This window comes from Manduca sexta, chromosome 28 (assembly GCF_014839805.1).
Source record: "Manduca sexta isolate Smith_Timp_Sample1 chromosome 28, JHU_Msex_v1.0, whole genome shotgun sequence".
Lineage (NCBI taxonomy): Eukaryota > Metazoa > Arthropoda > Insecta > Lepidoptera > Sphingidae > Manduca > Manduca sexta.
This window is the reverse complement of record NC_051142.1, coordinates 16,905,434-16,926,326: the sequence shown is the minus strand read 5'-3', so window position 1 is coordinate 16,926,326 and position 20,893 is coordinate 16,905,434. Positions and strand designations below refer to the sequence as shown.

Below are 20,893 nucleotides of genomic sequence, written 5' to 3'. Positions count from 1 at the left end.
TCAATATTTTTCAAACGCATGCTCCGAGAAATACAACTGTCTAGACAATGAAGTAACAATGCAATCTCATATTTCTTTTATCAGGGTTTATTTCTGAAGATTACAGCCTCGTCGAAGGCGCCTAGTCGACGCGATCGTTCTAAATTCAAAATATATTTTTTATGATATCGGGTAAATAGGATCCTACATTGTTCGTGAAAAGCTGCCAGTATTATACATTGGAGTTACTTTGCGGCTTTAAGTTCCAGGTCTCTCTTAGTTGCATATAGAATATCAGCTTATTGATGAAAATCACGCGTCATACCGTATGATCTTCAATAGGGTAATAATTTATAAATTTTAGTACACCAGCGAATTATAATTAGTACAAAATACGAATGGAGGTATTATCATTCAATGCAATCTCTTACAATCATGGGATGGATATAAGAGAAACGGGAAAATATAGGATAGCATATATACAGTGTAATCTTTTTTTGGACAGAACCGTACGAAAATATACCATTCCAAGCTCGCCACGCAAGTTCTAGCGACATGTTTGACATTGTGTAAATTGTATGAATATGCATGCCTCAAAGATCATGTACTTGGAGGTTTCAAAGCATACCCGTGTGTTGTTTTGTAATTTACCGTAATACGAAATGTACGAAGTCGTGTAGGATATTCTTGGTTCCGTTTTCTGTAGGCCTGTTAATAGTTTAGTTTAGTTCTGTAGGTATTAAGTCTTAGATCTCTATGCGAGTGCCTTTTTTTGAACGTCTACGGCATAAAAACCCTACTGCTCCTGATTGTAAGTGGAGTGGGGTCAAATGGAATTTCGACTGTCAGGAGATGATTACTCCTCGACAGTCGACACAATTATACCGGCCTATTGTAATCGGATATACACAGGCTGATCTCAGAACGCTACACACTTACGTAGGCCACTACGGCGGGTTTTAACTCCTTGTGTACGGTGGTCGCTATCCGGGTTGATATAAAACATATCCTACCACCAACGAAAATGCTTCTGGGTATATTATTTTATATTAAATTTCTACTTCTAATTTTTGTATTAGATTGTAGAAGATTATTTACATACATACATACATAACATCACGCATTTTATCCCCGAAGGGGTATGCAGAGGCGCAACTAGGGCACCCACTTTTCGCCTAGTATGTTCCGTCCCATGATGTGATAGGGGCGAGCCTATCGCCATATCGGGCACAAATTCCAGACTCCGGGCTGATACTGAGCAGAAAAACCCAAATATCACTTTGCCCGACCCGGGATTCGAACCCAGGACCTCAGAGCGCTATTGTACCGGACGTGCAATACAACTACGCCACCGAGAAGATTATATGGCTAGTGTAATAACTGGGTACTGCATGGCTTATAATCTAATCTCACGAGTCAAGCTTTATTAGTAGTCGTGGTCTTTACCCATCGATTAGCATAGACTAGAGCCAAACTCCACTCGCTTTTCAATTAAACAAAAACCATCACCACAAATCGTCCGTAAATCCGACCCAATTAAAAAGTTATATTGAAATAATCCCGATCGGATGAAACACGTTGAACAATTCAATTTCCGAGTTGCAATTGGCTTCAGTCGGATTGCAATCCACCCCGCTGGTGTTTATTTAGCGGATTAACAAACTGTGAGTGAGGAGTTTATAGTTCGCTGATGAGGTTTTAAGGCATATTTGGAACTATTTGTGAATGTTGAATAGAAAAAAGGTTTTATGTAGGCACAATTTTAAACACAAACAATTAAAGATGTCTTCTTATACGATTTCGGCCACGGCGACCGTAGAAACTAGACAGGCATATTTAACTCGAATTAAAACTGGGTCTGAAAGTCGTGCTTCTGCTCTTTGATGCATGCTTACGTGACTTATCTAGCCAATTTTATTTATGAAGTTACGAGTACACTTTGGCCAAGGAAATACGCGTCGACATAATTATGGCCGGCTACAGAAGGTCGGACCTTTAGTTGGTCTCTTTTCTTATTGATTTACACGCTATTGTATACAACAATATATTACTTTAAATGGTAATTTAATATGCAATTTCGAAAAGACATCTCATAAATATAATTTCTGGATCTATATCGAGAAATGTACATTTCCTGTATTTGCATTTCCTGAACTATTTACAATTTCGGACAGGAGGCCTTTTCGAAATTGCATATTCAATTATACAAATACCAGCAAAGGTGTAAAGTGTAAACTCTCCTTCTGCCGGAATTAAGCCACACTTAAAGGCCAACATTGGTTTAAAAGTGTGGTTTTGCAAGTTTTACATGCTAAGTGAGCTTTCTAGTGCTAGATTGCTCTAGTTTTATTTAATTTACATTACTTACCAGAACATGTTTTGGTTTGTGCTAAGTATTATCGTATAAGTGATCAAGTTTAAATTTTGCTGCATTTTTTATGTAGACTGGAACTACTAGTTTTTGAATATCTTGCATAAATTAGGCCCATTCGTTATTAAATTGGTCTGTGCTAAGTATTATCGTATAAGTGTTCAGGTTAAAACTTTGCTGTCTGCAATTTTTATGTAAACTCGAGTTACTAGTTTTTTAATATCTTACATAAGTTAGGCCCTTTCTTTATTATTAAACCCAATCAATTTGTCATTTGTCACTGAGTTTGTTATCTTCCCATCTGGGATTAAACCAATTTCGGCCGAACGTGACCTTTCGAACTCAGCCGGTGTATACGGTATAATAATAGCTGCAAGGCTGGTGAGAGAATCAGCATTGTATTGATTTGTCGTTATTATTAGATTGCACTGAAATTTGCACGTTTAATTGAAGTAATTCAAACAAAAAATATGGTATCACGTCATGGTTTTTAACTCGGGGAAGTTTCAGTTCACTACCTACCCTTTTTAGAATACAGTGAGCTTATATGTGTTTAATGTGAAAGCCCTAAAAACTGTGTACGTACGCGGAAATTACGTGTATAATGTTAATGCGAACGTGTGAATAATATTTTGACATTTAAATGATAATGTGCCATGAAGGCCGCGCTTGGAGTCATGTAAAAAGTATTATAAACCTTTTTTAAGGTGTTCCCATACAAGCCAAAAACTCAGTTACTATAGGTTTTTCTCTAAAATATAAAATAATCATTCTGGGTAATAATATTCTTAACCGACTTTAAAAAAAAGAGGAGGTTTTTAATTCAACTGTAATTTTTTTATGTTTGTTACCTCATAACATTTTCTTTACTTCCTATAACTACGACTTATTTGTGACGCATGCGTGAAAAGTAGACTGCTAACATTTACACATTCTGGTACATTTAAAAATTTCATGTTGCATCTAAATTATTGTCATAGAAATAGATCGTGGTGATCGAAACCAGCGCATAATGTAATACTAATAAGCATTATAATATATTTCATGAATGAGCCAGTAATGTGCATCGGCGCGTGTAGTGCGCGTATCGTGTGTCGGCGCCTCGTAACCGCGATCCGATACTCAATGAAAGTTAACGTTAACTGGTGTTACGAAAATTTAAGGATATGGCAATACGACGAGTCTTTGCTGCCGGCCTAGCATGCGCATCACGAGATATCTCGAGAACGAGAGTAGACAAATTGTCGATGTCGATAAATATCTCGTTTTCTCTAACATGCGCACCACGATCGACAAATTCCTCGTTGAAGACATAAGTTTACTCGTGAAGACAAACCGATGTTGCCCATTGAAATATATATTCTAAACATTTTATTTTCTAATATAGCTACAATGGTTTTAGTTCATTCAATTTTTATAGATCTATGATCCAATTACGTTTTTGACGTTTTATGTGACAGTTTATGTCATAACAAAGAGCATAATGTAAATAAAAAACGTAAATAAGTAAACAAATTCAAAATTAATAATAATATTTTACAATATAATAAGGATTCTAACACAAAATAACAGCTCCGCCCTATTTTGGAGTACGAAGTAACAAGCCACAAATCAAATAAAATCTAATAAGACAATTATTTGTACGAGTATATGGTGCCCAAGCCGGACTTTACCTTGGGTTTCTACGCCCCGCCGTGAGAACTATGTACCATAATGCCTAATGGAATCAGTAGTCCAATCGGGAAGGAGATGGCTGTGGCTTTGGGCCTCACAAAATACCCAATTGATGTAAGTATAGTGAAACAATAACCTTATTAGCAAAACACCAATGTTGTAAGTTGAACTTTGCAGCCACAAAGCTCAAGTTTGTTCTTATTCGATGGTAATTGATGTTTTTTAGTATTAGTGTTTATTAAAATATGAACTAAGTATATATTTTCTTTTTGTTTTAGTTCCGTGAATCAAGTGCCTCTACATTCATTGGAATGTCCCCAGCCCAGCAGTCAACCCCATGTTGAAGAGCTTAACAAATACTACTCCCAAAAAGTTTTTTAGTTGCTCGGTTTGAACTTAATACTTTAATGAAAATATGTATTTTTATAACCAGTTTTTAAGAAAAACTACATTTTTAAATACTTAATATCATGTATATATATTTCGTTAGGTATCTTTATTTATACACTAGATAAAACATCTGTATGTTAGGAAATTTGGTTCTGTTCTGTTGTGTTCTTGTTCTGTTGGTTTAGGAAATTAATAATATAAGTAAACTGCAGCAATTACTTGAGAGTGCAATTTCTGTTTCTTGTAAGTGTTCATAGTATTTCATTACAGTAATTGTAGGAAATTTGTTGTATAACAAGTTATTATGAAATATTCTATTGTTGCCTAAATTTGTGTTGAAGATTTTGTTGTAATAATGAAAACTATCTTGATATTTAAAATGTGAATATAATAAAATATACATTATTTACATAGGAAAATATCTATTTATTATAATTGAGGTCATCCTGCTTGTGAGACACTTGCAGGTACTGATAATTGTACAGGTTCTTCTCACATATGATGGTCATTTATAATAGTTTCCTCCATTGGAACACTGTAACATAAAATACTGCATTACCTACAGTTACTTAACAATAGTAATATAATATGAAGTTGTACCAGTGGTAAAATAATATAGTCAAACAACTATTTGAAACAGTGTATAACCATATATCCATTATTGTTAAGTCCATCAGTATACAATCAGTGTAAATGAAGTTTTTAATAAAGAAATAAAGCAAGATATTGTTTGTTCATATTGTTAAGTTGCATAGTAATAGTATCTTCTCCGATACCCGGCATTCACATTAAGAGTTTTGCTGTTTGAATCCATAATGTGACATTTTTTTGGTAACATATAGGTACTAGTTTTGCAATACATTATGGTAAAACAAGTTACTCATTTGTATTTGTAGTATTAAAATAAACAAAATTAAAACTGCAATTAATCTGATTAAATAGCTCTTATTACCTCACTAGTTGGCACACTAATTTCATTTTTATGAAAGGTAACACGCTATGTATTAATTGTGAAGATATTTCTCAAAGTACATTCATTTTTATTTCTATTAACTCTAATAATTAATTAATAGTACATTACCAGTTGAACCTTGGTGTTGCAGGCATCCTTCCTCATTTTTTGATATTGTGCACTTTGTGGCTCATTAGGAGGTAATATTTTTATATGGGTACAATCTAAGAGCCCTAACATACCTTGTACGTAAAATTCACGCGTCTCACCTACAAAATAAAAATGATTCCATTATCTATAAATCAAAATACTTCAATTGATATTAAACTCAGCTACTTATGTAATTAAGTATGTAATAAATATATTCAATTACCTTTAAACGGACGGCTATGCCTTTGGCTTGAGACTCCAAATCGGGAGCAAACTTTTCTTTAATATACAATGCCATTCGTTTTGTAGCAAAGGGATATCATAAATCAATTAAGTATAATATGTCTTCTTTCCACTTTACACGCCTCTCGTTTGTCGTATATCGATATTATTTTACTATAGTAAGATACCACCATCGCGTTTTAACGAATAAATTAAATTGATAATTTTCTCGGTTTATCTCTTCGTACAATATCAAAGAAGACAAATATCTCGTTTACATGTGTCAAAAAACGATAAAATTATTTGCTCATGTTAGGGTTTGTAGACAAAAATACCACAGATTAATAAAACATTAATTTTTCTCTACTTTTCTCGTGACAAGTCGAGAAAATGAGCGCGCATGTTAGTGTCGGTAGACATATAGAGATAAACGACAAAATCACGAGAAAATGTGTCGACAAAATTTTGTCGTCGTGCGCATGCTAGGCCGGCAGGTCTCCGATGTGAGAGACCGTCTGAGTTGAGACTTTTGCCATGTATATTTGAATCAAGCAGCAATGGTCGAGTTTTGTTTGACGCCACTAGAATTAATTGTACAAAGACATTGTATGTAGTCAGGGATATTGTGCATTTTGTGACTAAGGTAACATTTGATGTCTCGGAGATATTAAACTAGTGTAGTGTTATGTAATGTGTAATTCAAAGGTCTTTAAAAGACGAGCGTCTGACTAGTTTCGTCATACAAATGTATAAAGAGAAATATATCGTGATTCACTATTACAAGGTTCTATGTTATATTTTGTACACAAATTGAATTACATATATCACATGATTCTATCCTTTTTTCAGTAAAAATATTTAATAAGGTTTATTTGATATTTTTGTATTTATTTAATTCCTTTTATTGTAGGTATACAGGGTCATTTCGACATTGCGTTACTAAATGAAACCACAGGTTCGTGGTGACCTCTGCTAACACCGTGCAAAAGATTATTCATAAGTAACGAATATTTACGTTAATAATCCCGATTTTAGATTTATGGTTTTTTGATCACGCTGTCTCTTAGCGCGCTTAACTGAAGTGAATGAACTACGTCACAGCTGATGATATTATTACCGAACCTATAGGGTTCAGAAGGTCAGCTTACAAATGAACTCCCAATACGTTCACTGACTTGGTTGCAGCAGTTCATTGAGTCAATAATTAATTACTACAAAAATATTTCGTTAATTATAAACGTTATTTTCGTTAATAAAATAGTTTTCTTACCAAAAAAGTTACCTACATAATTACTAAAGTTACAAGATTTAAATCTATTGGTATCGTATTTTTTAGATTCTACATGATATTCCGACATTTATTTTAATTCCAATATTAATATTTCGGTTTGTCATGATACCTAAAAGAAGACTACGTACACATTACCGAACGTCATATTATGCTTTCTGTACCATTTCTTTGCTAGATAGGTTCACTATGGCAATGCGTCCGAGTCTTTGACCGAGTCCGAAGAGCGCGCGATTATTCAATACAATAGTCGTACTCTTTCTCGCCTAAACTCGCAGTGTTGTCAGTATAAACTTTTTACCAAAAAGCTTGCTAAAACGACACAGTATTTCAAAAAATCTGAGATTAGATTTTTTTATTACATGATGTTCTAACAGATTTAACACACAATTGTATTACAAAATAAAATAAGTAATGATTTATGATGAAATGATTAATGAAAAGTCTACCTAATTAAAATAATACACAGCAATATTTTAGTATTTTTGAAACATTATTTTAAGTAATAAAGTATAATAGAGATTTTGGATTCAGTCATTCATTTTCAATAGGCATACAGGGTATAAAATAAACAAGATATTGCACAATAAGGTAATAATAAAAAAAAGTTTGGTAACACTGCGAGGGCACGTGTTAGTTGTAAAACTCTGGCTCGTCAAATATCGTGTACCTGCAGACTAGTGTTGCCAGGGTCAATTTGTTTAAAATCAAGAAGGTAAAAAAAATCGAGATTTAGTGTTATGGATCGGGACATAAAAAAGCAAGTATTTTTTTAAAATTTAAGTTTTATGTATTTCGTTTTACAAAAAATATCACTGCAAGTCATGCTAAAGTTGCGTTTTAAATTGGATTTCTGTTTTAACATCAAAGCACAGATCGCCGGGTAGTCGCATCTCTAAGCAAGAGAATAAAACAAAACTGTACGTTCAGCGCTAGTGAGATATGTGATATGTGCTATTTTGATTGCATTGTCGCACTCAACACAGTGATGAATGAATGGTTTTAATAATTTTATTGCTGCAAAACGGGTCACGTCCCCAGAACTCTGAAAATCGGGACGTCCCGCGCAAATCCGGACATCAGGCAACACTACTTGACCCTTGCCGCTACTTTGGAATTCGCTAAACTCGTGTGTCGCGTGTTGGTCGGTCAGGCACAAAGAAATTTAAAGTGGTCCCCTAAATACAACCTTAACTCGTATAAAATTGAGTCTATTTTTAGAAATATTTTTTGTCATTTTGAATATTTTACAATCGCGAAGTTGCATCGTTGACGCGTACGCGAAACTGAACTAATCACAATCTATTGATTATGTTTCTATCGGAGGCTGTCATTACGATTTTAATGTGGATTTATGAATTTGCGATAGGTACTGAATGGAAAAATCCAATATCATTTTGTCCGATCCGGGATTCGATCCCGTGACCTTAGCAAAGCATCCGTACAACAACTGCGGCACCGAGGCAGTTACAAATTAACTGTATTAAAAATACTTTGAAGTATGAAACAACTTTTAAAGGAACAAGCAATCTACAAATCTTCATTAGGTATTGGTAAACGCATTTACTATTTTGAAAACATGTTAAGATACCTATTGGGACGCCGCGCCGCGCCTTGACGCATCCCGTCGCTCGACATTTTTACCTCAAACTATCACATTACCTAATTATTATCAAGATTGTAACTTCGTTATTAATTGTTCGTGTGAATTGCCAGACTTGCAGAATGATATTTTATTGTTATGAGTGTTATAATCTAACCGTTAAACGTATTTATTATTCCTACTTATCTACTAAAATGGATGAACTACCGACATTAGAATGTGTGTGTTTTGATTTAAAAGATTGAAACCACTTTAAAATTACAAAAATCATGTGTTATGTGTACCTAACTTATGCAGTTGTGGTTGTTTGATTAATGTCGTTTGCTTATGATGATAGTTTGAGCATAGAAAATATTGTTCTAATGAAATGTGATGATTAGTGCGTGATGTTTATGTTGAGTGTTGGATGTCCACCTGCAAGGTGGACAGACGACTTGATGAACGTCACGGGAACACATTGGATGCAGGCAGCTTTCGACAGGTCCGTCTGGAAATCTTTAGGGGAGGCCTATGTTCAACAGTGGACTTTATGTGGCTGATGATGATAATGATGTTTAGGTATGTGTCTTTCTGTAACGTCGGCGTAGCGTCGTCGCTGCTGGTCTAATTGTTGATTGAGGGATGTGGCACGACACAAAACCCTAGGTAGTTAAAGCGCCGACATCAGCTGTTCGGTTGTGGCGCGGCGCGCGCGGTGCGACGAACTACCCTTGCGCTCCGAGTGTGCATCACTTGTTTGTGTGCGTGAGCATAATATTATCAATGACTGTGTGCGATGTTGCCGCTCCGACGAATTCTAGTATAGTAGTAGTGACTAAAGGGTGTGTAAAAATAAAATGACTATTTGAATATTTATTTTGTTTGAAAATTTTACTTTTTTGTTTTTGACCTTAGGTTAGAGTAACTTATAGTAAACTGCTTCTTTCAAGATGACTTTCTCGCAGTTAAATTTAAGTCTAGGGTTACAAAATGACCCTGTATAAAAGGGGAACCATGAATTATTATTTTCTAATTTTTACCAACATGAAAATTTTTAATAAAATTGTTCCAATATAAATAAAATTACAATAGGACCTTGTCAAAGCGAGTCAGCGATATCTCCTCGAGAACTAGAAATTCTCGCCCATCAATGTGGTAAATCAGAGACACGTTGCCACATTTGTGTATTACAAAAACATTCACATTACGAGACCACGGTCTATGCAAATATTGTACGAGTTACTCAACGGCGGACACGCAACTTCTTTGTATATATGTAAAAACAAGGCGTGTTGATAATTATAGAATTAGCGTGTGAGTGAAAGTGCGTGGCTTTATAGCTTTTTATGGTGTCAGTACCAGGAGTATTGGTACGAGTAGGGCTGCCACCCGTCCGGAATTCCTCGGATTTGTCCTAGTTTGAAAGACGTTGGGGGGGGGGGGGACGGGGACGTCTGACAGGATTTTTTAAAAGTATCCGGGTGTAACACCAATATTTCGCCCAAATGTCCTGGATTTTTGCCGTGTTTATCCGGCGTCGGCAGTTTAGGTGATGGCAGCCCTAGTCACTTACATAAAATAGTATGAAAAGGTTTTATATGGAATGGTTATAGATTATTTTTGACTGGAATAAGCACAAAATACAACTAAAGCACAGTAATATGTGCCTGCCTAGGTCTCAATGCCACCGGATCTTGGACCTAGGCACATAGGCAAAGGATGGGAACACCGTAGGTTCTTAGTCAGTAAAAGTCTGACACGCTCTCCCGCCCATCCCAAGGCCGGAGATAGTCAACTGACGATTTACCTACGTAAAAAAAAAAAAAAAAAAGCACAGTAATATATTCATGTTAGGTTATTACTTACACAACATGTTTATTTAGCAATGAGATTTTTACAAAACCGTATAAAAACTGTAATGACATCCGAAGGCGAGCTTTCCTTTAATTTATTTCTTTTTTTGTAAGTTTGCAGGTGTTTACTAAATGACGCTATAGAATACCGTTTATACATAAGAAAGAGTATTAATTAGCGTGCAGATTCGTGCATTCATAACGTGTTGTTTCCAACCAGTTATTAATGTCGCGTAACTGTTTATAACAGCGTCTAAAAATACATCGACTTTAAATATTTTCGTCAAAGAAATGTTAAAATGACATAATTTATTCGGTTTTAAGAAATTATGGTTTTTAGGTAAAGCCGAGATTTATAAAGCCTACTTCGCCTAAGTCGAAGTGTGATTAAGAACATTTTTACAAATATATTTTCCATTTCTTAGTATTACTTAGAAAAACGTTTAGAATTTTACATTTTTTGCTCGGATTTACGTCGAAACCTTTAAAGATGTTAGCGCCAGAGAAAATAAATTGACTTTGTGGTATTAGATTCATATTTTTATATAAAAAATGTTGCATAATAAATGTTTACATAAATATTGTATAAAATTTCAATACATACGAAAAACTATACGTTCCCTTCTTTATGCGTGGTATTTAGCACTTAATCGAGTTTTCTCATATTAAGTATATTTATTGCACAATGTGTCACAAAACATACAACCAGAATAAAATCGTAGTTGTATTTTGTTTGTGGTTTATTTCTGACTCTTCCGTATTCATGGAATATTTTTGAACGTAAACATTCTTATGGTGTTGCAACGAATGCTAATACGAATAGATATTCTTATTCGTCGCGTGACAGGACATCTTAAAAATGTGGAATAAAACAGAAAGTTCTTTTCCTAGGAAAATATATCGCTAATACTTTTGTATGTAATATAGGTTTGATATATAAGGTTTGTTTTTTACTACATAAAAAATGCTATATTTCTATGGAAACAATGTATATTTCTTTGTAATGAATTAACGTATTAAAAGTACATTAAATAGAAAATAAATGTTAATAAATATTTTTTTGTACGCGTGTCAAATAACCTATCGTGCCACCCATATCATAAAACTTAGAATATATAAGTAAGTAATCCCACAAAATACATATTTCAATGACAGAAATAAATAAAGCTTGAGGCTTGAGTAGGCAATCAATAAAAATAACTCAAAAAGAATTTAATGTGCGTAAATTTTTCGCATTACCCGTTTGGCGCCATTTTTCGTCGCGTATTCTAGTCACGCGAAGGACGGTCGCTTCACGTGCGCGCTATACCGGAATGTTCAAGAATGTTTAAATAAAACCCTATTAGCGCGAAACATTGATAATCTGAACAACCTTGATGTTTTGATAATAAAAAAATGTGTACCTGCATGTGTAACCTGTTTTGATTTCGCGTTGATCGCCAATTGATATCGCCATTTCTTTCGCAGGTTATGGGTGTGAGCGGGACACGAGATAACTACGACAACCGACAACACGAAATGCAGAACGCGACCGGCCACCGTCGCGAGTGTTTTTCGACGTTGTGATAGCGATTTACGCAAATGATTACGTGAAAATATTCGATTACGAACATCGATAAATGATTAAAAATACGAAATATCCGGCATTCCGTTCATGAAAATGCTCAAAATGTTCGCATAAATTCCACAGTGCTCAAATACGGGACAGTTCCTCAGAAAATGGCTAGTGACACAGCATACGTCCATAATTGCATACAGTGAATTGATCAGTGTTTTTTTAAGTGTAAAAAATTTAGAAATAGTATTTACGTGTTTACGTGCAATGGTGAATTGATTGTAGTATTTAGTATTTATAAAATAATTGTGTTAAGCGCCATCTGTGATCTAGAGGCGAGAATGCGTGGTTGAGATGGAGGCCGGTTTCATACCGGTGGGCTCAGGCGGCGGTTCCGCAGCGCCGCCGCACTCGAGCGTGGTGGCGCCACCGGCAAATGTGGTGCGCGCCCCGGGACTCAAGCGCGGGAAAATGGAAGAGGCAATAACCGATAGGGTGAGTATTCAAAAATATTTTTTAACTATCGCAACTTCAACTTATGTTATTTTTGTGAAATTAAGAATTCAGACGAAAAAGCGAAACTCTAAATTTTGAATTATAAATTATAATAATGATAGGAATTAAGTCCCTAACGAATGTTACATGTTCTAGAAAATTATTATCATCCGATATAATGATCAATGGATATTTAAATAGTTTTTATGTCTCTTTCCTATTGGACAAAAGGGTTATTCACTTTATAAATTGATCTAACCATCTTAGTAAATTGTTGATCATTTGCGCGAGTCAGATCGGGAGAGTTGGATTCGTGCCGGATATAATCCCTGAGATGAACTTCTTAGAAAATAACTCGGGAACTGATGTTCATATACGATTTTCTGCTTCCAATTTCCGCTCTCTCTCTCTCTATCGTAAACATATAATCTTAATAAAACTAGATGTTGCTCGCGGCTACTTCCTCTACAAAACTCCCTGAAGCACTGTAACAATCCATAGCGCCGCATGTACGACGCCATCTATTACAAATATTACATTAAAAAAAACATTTTCCTATAGGAGCGAATTAGCAGGATAAAAAGTAGGCTAATTTGTTAATCCAAATTGTATCCAAACTCGTTCAGCTGTTCCTGCGTTAACTTTTAACAAATAAACATGCAAACATTTTTACAATCTTTGTCATCTATAATATTAGTCAGATAAGATTGATTACTTACATAATATTGTTATCTTTATAAAAATACCTCCAACTGGCATTACTCGATTAACAAAGTTCTTAAACTCGATCCTTCTCATTCACTTTAGTACATTTAATCACAATGTGATTAAGTAAATGTGCGAACAATGCAAGAATGTAATATAGAAATGAACCGGGCCGTAAAATGTTGCATTCTGTGCCGATGCCACGCCACCGACGCGGCCGCTTAATTGACGCAACACACGTAAACTTTGTAATAAACTGCTTGAGGGCATATTTGTTCTGTGACTAACTGCTGGTGGGCAATAGAGGTCAGTACTGCACTGGCAGTTACTAGAGCCGACAACACCTTGACAATTCTTTAAGATACTGCACTGACTGTTCCTTCGGAGCCGACAATTCCTTAAGAGTTGTGGATGTTGGTGGAAAGGCTTATCAATATTGTCTATTCATATAAAAATTGGATCAAGATGTATTGTGGTTATCAGTTAGTAAATTAAGCTACCCAAAATCTGAGGTGTCGTCAGTGCATCATATCTGACGGCTGTCGGATTTGTAGGCATTTCGGCAAATTTACAGCACAATGATTCTTTGACTTCCGATGAGCCAACTACCCATTCACCCTAAGAAATAAAAAAATATATTGGTGGGACCGTTTCGAAAATTTGGAATTTTTAAAGATGATTGTGAACTTCTAATCAGATGACCTACTTGTTCGGATACTCCTGTTTTTATTTAAAAAGAATATTCCCTCGTCAGAATTTCCTACCATGAAATCCCTAAAAGCCTGCAACACTTTTATTTATAAAGATTTTTCTTTGAAAACATTTCGCCCGGGGAGACTGTAGGCGGAGGCTTGAAAAAGAGCAGTTTACAAAGCTCGAGAGCTCTCGTGCATGTCAAAGGCGTGTGGGGCGTTCCCTAGATGCTCATGCAAAAATGTATAGCGGATTTCAGAGCTTATTCCGGTAAATTAATACGGAACAGGTGGATTAAAAGACAATATAATAGGTAACAAATTAAACTGATAAAGTAATGTTTAAAATCACTACTTCCAGACGTTAAATTAGTAAATAAACAAATTTGTCTTCTTTATAGTAGTACAGCATAATAAAATATAAATAAATAAGACTTGTATCAACGTGTGGGTAGAACCAGAGACGGTAACATTGATCATTATTGCTTATTGATAACTCAGTTTTTTTATAACATAAAGTAGTAAATGCGCTAATAGGTGATCTAACATTAAGTGATCTTTCTATCGCTTATGAAAACCCACAATATCAGAACAATTATGCATGCGCCGCCGGCCTTACGAAAAAGGAGAGGAATAGGGATCAGGAAAGGGAAGAGGGGTAGGATATTCGTATCTTCCCGGATAGCGAACACCGTACATAAGGCGTAAAATCGACCATAAAGACCCACGTAAGTATGTGGCGTTTCTGGATCAACCTGTATATCTGGTTTGGATCAGGCCAACATAATTGTTTCGAGTAGCTGGGGTAGTCATCTTCTGCCAGTTGGTACTCTATTTGGAAGCCACTTAGTACCATCATAATGAAGTAGTCACTGTCGTCCCCGTATAAACGAAGAGTTCTTGAACTTTCGCCCACTTTCTGCCAATATTACAAATAACAAAACATTACAACAGCTTGCTACCCCAATCAAGCCTTCCAATTTATTCTCTAGCTAGAGTCAAGTGTAAACACATAAATAACGTTTGCCAATTTTTGTTTTTATTTATTAAATGAAGTTAACAAATGTAAACTCACGCATGTATTCACGAAGGGGTTAATTTGCGACTGGAGCATTTACTTCGCCGAGCTTATTTCCGTCCCATGACGTTGGTGGGGACGAGTTGTCGTGTTATCCATTAATTCTAGAATAACAAATGTTTTTCCAATCGACATACGAACATTGATTGCTCGTCATGAATGCTGAGCATCAAATCTAGGACGATGAAGTTGTAGGCCTACGCAAATCATCAATACGCAAGATTAGGTTAAACTTATTAAGTGTGCTAAAGTGCTTTTCGTATCTTTGAATGTATTTACACTCGAAGTTGTTTATTATCAACAACACGGGCGACCTTCAAAGTTAACATACGCAGTATATCTCGAAACAGATGACAGCAGACAATAAATGACCCACAGCCCACGACACGCTCCGGCTCCCCCCAACGTCGTTCGGAAGCAGTGATGTGCCGGCCGCCGCGCGATGCGCACGTGTCGCGGCTAACATTGTCAAAAATGTCGATGAACTGTTGACAAACACCGGGTATTTGTCGCGACTAAAAAAAGTGTTGGACAAATTGTCATAGGTTATGGTGTGAAATACCACAAAGAATCGTTAACCTAAAACGAGACGATTTGTCACGTACAATCGATTAATTTATGAAGTGACAAAAAATACCGCAAGATACTTTAAGGGTTGGTAAAAACACGTTTTGCTATGAAATGTAAAGAAAAGTGTGTGTTACTAGTGTTAATACTTGCTTTAGCTATTGACAGTAAAACGAAAAAATCAAGCATTGTTCATATGGTAAAAGCGGCTAAAATAAACGTGTGAGTGATAATGTAAGGTGTGAGCTGTGTCAACGCAATTACCGGGTATTTGTGTCTTCAACTCATTTGCGGCGGTGTAATTGAGTTTAAATTATGGTAATTGTATAATTAACCGCTGGGTCTGTAGATTAAGGTCCTTTGAAGCGTGAAGGTATCATTAAACAGGCCAGACAGTGACGATGGAAAATAGACATATGAGTTAAGATCATTTTTTATTAGTCTAATTTGATACTGTATTTGTTTCGAGCCGAACGATTCGCTTCGTTGATCTAAGGCAGCGAATTTATGTTGTGTAATCGTCAAGGGCCTAGGTTCATGTCGAATGATCTGTGAGGTCTTCTATTTGAGAAACATACCTTGGCTATTAGGGGCTAGAATTTTTGACGGACATGGCGATAAACTTAAGGACAGAATAAGAATTATGTAATAGATTGATTTGTTGGTCAAGGTAGTATGATAATACTTGAAGTCTAAAATACTCATAAAGCATAAGAAGTCAGTTCCTTTCAGCCAACAGTTTCTCAGTAATAGGAAATCAAAGGCCCGTTTCTCATGATTTTATGTTGCCCTACTTTCTTCAACATTGCGTTCATAACTGGAAGGTAAAGAAGCTATTTGGTAGGGCGGCATAACTCTAATAAACATCTAGATATGTAACATCTCTCTCTGGGTGACATTATATTTAAATTGTATCGTAGTCACCGTCAGTTGCAGGGTAACTTGGTAGAAACCAAACTAAACGCACAAACCAAACTATACCTCTATGTATCAAAGTTATGCCAGTCCGTTTGCCTCAAAATCACTATCATGGGTGTTCCACTAAATGTGCTTTGGTTGCTATTTTCCGTCTGCTAAATTGATACCTCATAATCTGGTAATACCTTTACCCATTAAGCTGTATCGATCAACATAGATTAAGATGAAACAAGGCCTACAGTTTTACCTTACATAGAAATCATGGCGGTAATTACGCGACGTCTGTGGAAAGGCGTACGGAATGTTAGAGAGTGCAGTCTCGTGTGTTGGCTCATCAGAATGTAGGCCGAGCGTTGTCTACGTTCAATAAATATCACGTGTGTTTCAAGTGTTTAGTGTAAATTAGCGCTGTAGAAGAAACATGATGGCTATCTCTTATAATTTGTTCATAATTTATCAGCTCGGTATAAATTGTTCATCTCCTGTTCATAAGCTCTATTTATCAATCTAGCAATTGGTACTGGTGTACCGTTAGTCTCATGCACCCGAGTGGGCTTTACACGCTTCCGAATAATAGCAACTTAGTAGTTATGGATGCGTAGCCTTGGATTAAATCTGAGACTTCGGCCGTTTGTTCCATTACCACTAGTCTATCGGTTTTAAAAGGAAAAATAAAGAAAGAATATTTCATGTTCTAACCCAATTTAGGCACTGTTGAATCCCCTCTAGGAAGTTCATGCTAGTTAATTGGCCGGTCGTATAAAAATTGAAAACAAGTATGCCTAACGAGTCTGAATCCGAATAGGAGATTTTAGCCATGTTGAATGTTTGCCTCATTAGGCCGTTGAGCTATACTTATCTATAGAGCCTTGTTATGATCTTTAAATCATTGGCGTTTTTTACACATGTAATGTGAAAAATGTTTGGTTTTTATAACCGCCAGTGATTTGACATTCATTTTTGGATATTGACGAATCTACAATTACGTCTAGTAACATAATTCTCTTTGACAAACCACGACTTACCGAAACTACAATCATTCATCGACGGAGATTATGATTTGTAATTCTAAATTAATATTATAGCCAACATTTTTCAGTTGATTTCGCATTATAATCGATAATCGTAATATTGTTAAAAAATGTTGATGCGTTACAAATATTCCGTATAGATAAAACTATAAGAGAATACCTACAGACCCAGTTAATAATTGCATCGGATAAGAAAATTGCCACCGGCACAACGGCAGCTTGGTGTTAATTGAGTTAAAGTGAAATTAGAGCTCGACCTCCCGACCCTTGCGAAAGAGGACACGATGGCCGTTTTATAAAGATCATTATGAAGAACAGCAAAAATGATATAGAAGCTTATTTTTAGCTGACCTTCGTAATGAATGGGAACGAGTATGCACACTTCAGAAGTCAGATTGCTTTTTTATAGCAGACTGACGGTAAACAAACAAATGGGTCACTTGATGATTTTCTAAGTCTTTCTTAAGCGACATTATTTAAAGGCAGTTTTCGTTTTGGCTATTTATTGTGTTCTGGTTTGAAGGAAGAAGCCAAAGTTATTACTAGACATGTTCAGCGCACTGTTGTGTAGCATCAATTCCGTATGGAATTAGTTTTGTATTGGGATGGCTTAATCGTGGCGATTACCAGGCAAGCGACTTGGTCGTCTCGTTGTATACATGTATAAATAACAATTGAGGGCAGTTACTCGTTCATTACGTTTGGCCTCAAACTAACATTGTCTTGAGTAATGTGACAGAGCGTTGATAACCTAAAAGTATACGACCGGGTCCTGACTTGTGGGTTATCGGTAATAGGTTTACACTTAGTTTTGACAGAACGATGAGTTATAATGTGCCGAAGGACTGCATTATTTATTCATAAACAATTTTTTTATTCACATTTTCTCACGAATTAATATTTATACGAAAAAACGTTTCTTAAATAATATGTGTTTGTGGATAAATATTGGAAAAAGAAAACATAGTAATCAATAAAATTTTATGTTTTGTAGCTCGGACTTATTAGTCGAACATCACTTTATCTATAGTTCGCGTCGCAGTTAACATTGTAAACAAAAAAGCGATATTTCTCGAACAAATTTTCCAAGTTTTATAGTTTAGAATTATAAGTATACCAAAGGTCAGGGACCTTGCCTACACGTAGTCCAAGTACGGCAGTCGTTCTGTGAAGGTTTAAGGATTCATTCCGAACACGACGGCGGCGACAAAACGCAACTGTAAATTGCACTTGTATATGAGAATTTGTATACGACAGCCTTAAGAGTAACAATTGTTATGTCATTGTTATAAGCTTATCGTGGGTGTGTAAGATATTTGAAACATAAATAATATGTTAGTTGTACTAAGGCGTGACCACTTTCATAGTACCACTTTCATCATACCAAGAAGATACTGAAGTGTTAGTGCGGTCCATAGTAATATAAGTTGCTCAAGCCCTTAAGTTTGGCAATACATTAACAATACCTCTAAACTAGTGTGAAGATGTTCATATACAGTGATGATCACTACCAGCTGCACTTACTTTGTCTTTGGCCATCTCCAATTCAGATGTATTTAATTATCGTCGCGTTTGGAACCGCACTTTAAGCATTCCGTTTGGTCTGCACGCCCTTTCACTGACGCGAGAGAAGGGCTAAGGGGCTACTCAGTTGATTAGAAATCTATACGATTGTAAAATTATAACGCAGCTATGTTTCTTCGTGTTAAATGTATTTTAGCGATAACTTTTGCATTAACTCTCTAGATTTTAGAAGTATATAAACATTTGTTCCAGTCTTTGCTTTAATGTAAGCAACGCAGTTATAATTTCTCTCAGAGGTGGGCGTGCATGAGCGGGTTTTAAAAAGATGGGTTCCACCAAAAAGGCAGCTGACTATATTGTCTAAATTCTGGAATAAAAAATATTTTTCTAATTTCCAACACGAATCTTTTGCCCATTAAATCGACTTGACAAAGCTTGGAGATTTGATAATACATAATACATTAGCAAACACGACAGACAATAGACTACTGTCTGTATCTATTTAGTATTTACCAAATGTCTCGTCAGACAAAAAATCACTTAAAACAGATAACCAATAGATACATTTTAACTTGAACCGACAACTTAATGGAAGATGAAACAAGGTCGTAAGTGAATTATAATAACTTTATTTACATATTTGCATCTAACCCACCAACCTGACCTTAAATTCTCTATCCACGCATAATCCTCATATTGAGTTCAAAGTCGTAGACGCCCTCTGTGAAATTTCACGTGGGCGTAGCGTATGGAGGGCCCAAGGTCGCCGGAGTGCAGTGACGTAACGCACAGTGAGGTAACCGCGTGCAGCCGCCGAGGGAACAGGTTTTTTTGACTGAGACCGCATGCGGTTCTTTCTAATTGTTATTTTACAATATTATATAAGATTTTGATAAAATTAATTGTATCGTTGTTTATGATAAGAAATAGAAATGCTATCGCTGTTTTTGAGGTTTTATCTATTTGTGAAACGATTAACGGTCAATTTCTTTGAAAGATCTCAATTGCTACCTTGAGTACCTTCAGATAAATTTCGAGAATAAACCGATCAAATTAGTTATCGGAATGTCCAACAAACTTCATTCTGATTGGACTATTTTTGCAATGGAATAAATGAAAGCAATTGAGATATTTATAATGCAGTCGTTACGCTTTTAACTTCAAAAGGGTTATTGAAATAAACGCCAAAAGAGGTGCAGTCCGACAACAGTACAAATATCTGTTCCATATAAAGGGGCGAACCCTCCGTATTGGGAGGAATTTTCAATTGTGAATAATCAAAAATCTCGGTTTGCTTCGGTGGCATACTTGTATTACGAGCGAGGTCTGGGAGTGGGAATCCCGGGTCAAAGTGATATTGGGTTTTTCTATGCAGTATCAGTCCGGAGTCTGGAATTTGTGCCCGATATAGCAATAGGGTTGCCCCGTATCACATCTCAGGACATTCACACTGTTTTTTAATCTTTTTTTCATCAACGCACATGGCGAAAGCTGGTTACCCTGGTTGCACTTCTGCTTACTCCTTTGGGGATAAAGGCATGATGTGTGTTTGATTTTGGAACATCTCGTTTTAAAAAATATACTTGGCCAAGGATCACATCGAATCAAGGGCTCTAATATCAGTTATGTAAGGTACTAGTGGGAGTTATATCTGTTTTCCTACTAATTTCTTTACAAGCAATCTGTTAAAATTCTTCGCATTAGTTTCCTATTAATTAAGTCCATGTTTTACTCTGGAGTTATGCTCTCTTTATGGACTTTTATTATTTCCTATTTGTATAAGGTAACGTTTGTATCGACTTCTGTGGGGGCAGCAAAGGGAAATGGTACTCGTACTTCCTAAGATTTGGTATAGGCAACTTAATTT

At 35.8% G+C, this 20,893-nt stretch overlaps 1 protein-coding gene across 15 annotated transcripts in view; it reads left to right on the top strand.

Moving 5' to 3' along the window:
• The window catches only part of LOC115456183 (mitogen-activated protein kinase-binding protein 1), a 98,809-nt gene that overhangs the window by 17,721 nt on the left and 60,195 nt on the right, over window positions 1-20,893 (top strand). For 8 of the 15 annotated variants that reach the window (XM_037444591.1, XM_037444590.1, XM_037444588.1 and 5 more), the window contains exon 2: window positions 11,929-12,511. In XM_037444591.1, coding sequence (XP_037300488.1) covers window positions 12,371-12,511 — 141 coding nt within the window. In that variant the 5' untranslated portion in view covers window positions 11,929-12,370. Of the gene's footprint in view, window positions 1-11,928; window positions 12,512-15,398; window positions 15,753-20,893 lie in introns of those variants that run through there. The other 7 variants (XM_037444585.1, XM_037444584.1, XM_037444577.1 and 4 more) reach the window with 4 other exon arrangements.